At 53.7% G+C, this 5,471-nt stretch overlaps 2 protein-coding genes across 2 annotated transcripts, besides 2 other annotated features; one reads left to right on the forward strand and one right to left on the reverse strand.

Moving 5' to 3' along the window:
* Nucleotides 1-719: 719 nt before the first annotated feature.
* Tco025E_08914 (putative thiamine pyrophosphokinase) lies at nucleotides 720-2,099 on the reverse strand (the record flags this gene model as incomplete). The annotated part of the gene is made up of 1 exon (XM_029375745.1): nucleotides 720-2,099. One exon carries the CDS (start codon nucleotides 2,097-2,099, stop codon nucleotides 720-722), a length of 1,380 nt encoding a protein of 459 aa, XP_029224119.1.
* Nucleotides 2,100-2,136: 37 nt separating this feature from the next.
* Nucleotides 2,137-2,169: a sequence feature (GA-rich).
* A 1,381-nt stretch (nucleotides 2,170-3,550) lies between these two features.
* Nucleotides 3,551-3,573: a microsatellite.
* A 905-nt stretch (nucleotides 3,574-4,478) lies between these two features.
* Nucleotides 4,479-4,784, forward strand: Tco025E_08915 (uncharacterized protein; the record flags this gene model as incomplete). The annotated part of the gene is made up of 1 exon (XM_029375746.1): nucleotides 4,479-4,784. One exon carries the CDS (start codon nucleotides 4,479-4,481, stop codon nucleotides 4,782-4,784), a length of 306 nt encoding a protein of 101 aa, XP_029224120.1.
* Nucleotides 4,785-5,471: the final 687 nt, after the last annotated feature.

Genomic DNA, 5,471 nt, shown 5'->3' on the forward strand with positions numbered 1-5,471 from the left:
TGTAAATAACGCGTCCATAAGTCTGTGTATCAACATTCACAGATACGCCCCATGGCATGACCAACAAAAACGCACCAGGAAAAAAAACATGTCCTACTCAAGAGCGCAAATCATCGCCCCACAACTTGAGCATCAGATAAAAATACGCCACAAACAAACAAAAATGCACCTAAAAAATTGCGGGGTAAAATATTCCTAGAGAAAGATAGAAAATGACAATAAAAAAAAAAGGTCAAATGTTGGGCCAATGCGCCCAGCATCCCCCTCCAAAAGAGCACTTGCTTTATCCAGCACTCATCCACAAGTACAGAGAATGTATTCAGAAAGCATGGGGCGATTATAAACGGGCCCATTCTAAGCATACGGATTGGCACCCGATTGTGGCCCCGCACCAGTCGGCATCCCCACGAAGAAGGTAGTGGCAGAAGTAGGGCAATAGGGGTAACGAAGGCCACAAACAGAAAAAAGAAAAGGAAAAACACCACAATTGTACTGCCCTCCAGCACGGTAATACTTGGGAACATAAACCATGTAGCCACATACAAAAATATAATCAGTAAAGATAGCTAATAACGGCAATCATCCACTAAATCTAACCCGCTGGCAAATTCACCCACACGGCCTCGAATCAAGTACAGAGCTGCTGAAAACGCCCACCAATTGCTTACATCTATAAATTCAGGAGGGAGGAGGGGGTGGGGTGGGCAGCGAACATGAGCTCAGTGCGAGCGGCCAACTTCTTTCTCATCCCCTCTGCGTCGCTCGACAGTAAAGATTGTGGGTGGGTTGTGGTAGGCATCCGCCCCATCGCCGCACGCCGTCGCGGGCCCCGCTGTTGTCGCGCAAGACTCCATTGTGCTCAGTGTCAAGGGTCGTAGACAACGAAGGTCAACCGTGACAACCTCGTGGCGAATCGGATTGCACGCCGAGATCAGCTTGCCAAAGCCCAGAACCAATTCCCGCGATTCACTTGGCTTTCCCCGCCCAATCACAACGTTCCACTGCAGTCCGCTGACCTCGCACTCCTTCATGGTACCGTAGTTAATAAGGCCAGACACCACGCCTTCGCAACCTGCATGTCGTACCAGTTGCGTCCAGCCATCGGGCTGACAGGCAAATAGAGTGTTGCCGGAGTTCGTCAGCACAACATGGGCGTCTTCGCTGAATGCCAAAACGACCGAGATGGCAGCCATTTCGTGGTCAAATCGGCCGCCAAGGCCACCAAAGCAAACGTACGTCGGTAGCAACACCGCCTCCTCTTTGCATGCCTCCGCGCACAAGTCGCTCTCCCGCTGGGGGTCAATGTCAAGGCCTTCGCTTCCAACAGTTGGGTCAACCGCGCCACCGGTTTCCAATAGCCGCATACCACTCTCCGTTCGCAGAACAGGCGGCGGAACGGCAACAAAGTCTTCCATGTGTTGCTCTCGCAGTCGCTTGAAGAGCATCAATGATTTCATGAAGTCGTTCGTGTCCTGACAGCGGATGTGTATCCAAAAAGGGAGCGAGGACGACGCGTCTTTGTGCTCTGCCTGCAGCTTATCCCACTGCTCCAACGGGGCTCCCTCCATGGCTGCACGCACGCGATGGAACTCGGCAAGAGTAGAAGTGTATCTGTCCCGGATTCGACCCAAGATAGAGGCAGGAACTTCGTCCACCGTTGCGTACCCGTCAGCGGGCATTGAGTCTTGAAGTCCCTTGCCGTCGGTGCCTCCATGAATACCGCATTTGGGTAAAGAATCCAAGTAGGAGTCCATATCGCCAATGACGGCGTCGCAGAGAGGAACATGAGCAAACGGCCACAACTCTGGACGACGCCGTTGCTCTTCTTCAAAGTACGTCCGCAGACGGGGGTAAGCTCCATCTGCGCAAACAAAGTAGCACCGGCCAACAGGCAACTCCGGCTTCCGCTGATTGAACCGCCGCACACGCAGGAGTCTCAAATATTCCTCATACTCCCAGCGACCGTTTGCCGGACTGTTCAAAAGCACAACCCCGGCGACCTGTTCTGCCTCGTCGTAGAAATCATGCTGCACCACCTTGCGTCTGCCTGCACGAGCCATGCTTAGAGGTCGACCGCAAGCTTGCTTGCGCAGGTTCATGAAGCAAACGCATGCGCGAACTCCAACGGAAGCAACAAAGAACAAGCAGAAGAAGAGGAAGGACAAGGAGGGCACAGAGAACCACATATACGATTTTAATTAACAGCATGACTGCTCGCGGGAACAGGCCCCCGACCCGTGAATCCTCCGCCTCACGTTGCCACAGCTTTTCCTCCTCGCCCACAGGCGGCAGTCACACACACAGCAAAGGCAATATGATTCCACTCTCAGTAGCAATCGAGGGAGAGGGAAAAGGGGCAAAAACAACAAGGACAAAGAAAAAAAAAGAAATACCCGCAGGCTTCCAAGTTCGAGAGACACAAGAAGTAAAAGAGAAACGACGCCAATAACGCAAACAGCGGAGGGGGAGAAAAGCAAAAGCAATTGCCTTGCCGTTGATTAGCTAGGCGGCAAATAGCTCTTTCCTTGCAATTCATACTCCTGCCTTGGGCGGCAAATGGGGCCTTTTGTTCCTGTTTTACGCGCAGCTGGAAGGGACGCGGAGACGAAACGAGGAGAGGACCACCCATAACTCGCCCGCCCGCTCGTTTAAAACCTCCCTCTAACCACATCGCGGCCTCCTCGCCGATGGCCGAGAAGGCGCACATACTCAGATACACTTTTTTGTGGCGGCCGTCGCCGTTGGCGGCGGTGGCAGTTCGCCGGCGGCCGCCGCGCCCATCGACGGCCCCGCCTAGGAGGCCCCATCCACGCCTTTCCCCTTGGCGTGGAGGAGGCGCCTCCGCTGCGCCACAAGCACCGCAGCAAAGCTTCCAAACTAGACGAGGCGAAGTGCGACGCCCAGGACCACCCAGTTCCGCTGCCACGGGGGCTGCCCTTCACGAGGGCCGCTGCAGACGGGGAGGGGTGGAAAAGGCACAGGGGGCGTCACACCCGTGACACGCGCCACGCACGTGGCGAATGGAGCGCCACACGCAAAGGAAGTAAAGGGAAGGAAGAGACGCAGAGGTGAGGTACAGGCCTGTCTCCACTTCTCACGTCGTCGCAGTGCTGTACTGTCGCTTGCTTTTTCCCCACGCTCCTCATCCCCTCGCTGTGAAATATCGTTCGCTTCTTGTTTTTTTTTAAGCAGCCGGACAACTGACAATACGACCGCCAACAACAATGTAAAGAAACAGGCGCCGACATTCACGGCAAATGTATTTCTCCCTCCCTGCCCGGGCCTCTCTTCGCCTGGATGAATGACTAAAACGCATGGCAAGAGCAAACGCATGAGTAGGCGAGGGAGGAGAGCAAACCACAAAAAACAACCACCAATTGCCGCCTACACACGCATACATTTTTGTATGGATCTGTGTCAACACCCCACCCACTGTTTTCCTTTCTTTCCCCCCTCCAAGTCGCTGTGGGGCGTCAAGTCCCTCCACAGAAGTTGGAAGGTCAATCAAGAGCAATTCCTCCTCCTGGGGCTGCCTCCACAAGTCACGGCGCCCCCTCCTCCTCCTCCTCCTCCAACTTCCACTGAACGCGTCTTACTGTGGCCGAAGCGCCGGTAGAGGCCAACTGCCACAATTCCAGAGCTCCAAAGCGCCATCAACACAGTGCAGATCGGCACATAGGCGCGGGAGGCAAACCGTCCACTCGCGCCGGCTAGGCCGCGGAGCAGGCTGGCGCTCCTGGGGAACGGTGCCCACCGTAACGTGCATGGCGTCCTCTGCGAAACGAGCGTGGGGGACGGAGGAAAGACCGATAAAAACAACAACACGCACGCACACACCGAAGGACTCTCTGCGTCGCCTGGGTGTCCCCTACCACTGCGCTCTTCAGTTGTACGGAGAATCACGGCAAAGAAGGGATGAGGAGGAGTAGTTGCCGCTCCATCCACGCATGGAGCATCCACAGGTGAAGCGGCACTCGCCGGGCACACACACCAAAATACACTCGCGCGGGAAATACAATGGAGAGCAAGTCAAAACTAGAAAGCAGCAAAGAACAAAAAAGAAAAAGGACGGCCGTGAAGTGGAATAAACAGGACGATGAACACCATAGGCAGAATCAATAAACCACGCACCCCTGCGTTAAGCCGGCTCCTACTTACGCAAATAAAATTTTAGTGCAGGCAACTCCGGCGCTGCCGCAAACATGACGCTCAAGCGCCACAACACACACACCTAGTGTGTAGTTCGAATACGCACTTCAACAAAAAGAGCAAATAATAAAACAGAACAAAACGAAAATGAAAAACTGATGGTGACTAAGAAAACATTTACAAACCTCCACGGGCACAAGAAGCTTCTCACACACTCCAGAACGCGACGTCTGTTCCTTTTGACGGGGCGCTGCTTCCTCCAGTGGCTGCCAATGGTGGGCACACCCCCCCCCCCCCCTGTCCATCCCCACACCTCCGCTGGGCCCCTCATGCTCCCCCGCACTCATTCGCTTCAGTCACTTGTGCACAACGTACGCCAGTGCCAGAACGACAGCGACCAACATCACGCCAAGAGTCACACACACACCGACGATCCAACCGCTTGGCTGCATCCATGGCTAAAACTACGCGGCTCCAAGAAGCCAGCAGGGGCTGGCAACGCGGTCCTGTGGTGCATGGGAGCGATGGCGGCGGCCGCAACACCGGCAATCATACCTCCCACCACCACACCTTGCAACTTGCTCCTTCGCCTCCTCCCGGTGCTAAAGCAACGCTCCGGGCACCAGGTGTGGTAGTCAACGCCAACAGCGAAAAGACGCCAACGGCGACGAATGGCCTGCTGTCTACTTTTCCCTAAAAGGAAAATTAAAAGAGTGGGAAAGACACAAAGTATGCGCCCAGCATCCCCCTCCAAAAGGGCACTTGCTTTATCCAGCACTCATCCACAAGTGCAACGAATGTATTCAGAAAGCATGGGGCGATTATAAACGGGCTCATTCTAAGCATACGGATTGGCGCCCGGTTGTGGCCCCGCACCAGTCGGCATCCCCACGAAGAAGGTAGTGGCAGAAGTACGGGATTAGTGGCTTTGTCGCCAAAGAAACAACCGCATCCGCGTCACTTTCTAACGCGGCAACAACTGGAAACATAAAAGTAAGTAATCGATGATGCACATACAGATAAAATAAAAAAAATGCTATAATCAACGGCGCCCCTTTTGGTGGCGCATTACCCCAAACGCTTTCAAACCAAATAAAATGCTAATAAAAGAAAAAATGAACCCAGATATGCTAATGGTGCATTACACATCGAGATGTTATTCACATTTACTTCGTCTGGTTTTTGGCTCGTCATTTTCTCTTATTTGCACGGCACGATGGCTGTCAGGGCAAACAGGGAAGTAGAAGAAACTGGTGAGAAAAGGGGTGTGCCTTCTACAAGCACACAGCAATGACACAAAGAAGGAGAAAGCACAACTGGTT

This window comes from Trypanosoma conorhini (assembly GCF_003719485.1).
Source record: "Trypanosoma conorhini strain 025E chromosome Unknown Tco_14.4_contig_00912, whole genome shotgun sequence".
Lineage (NCBI taxonomy): Eukaryota > Euglenozoa > Kinetoplastea > Trypanosomatida > Trypanosomatidae > Trypanosoma > Trypanosoma conorhini.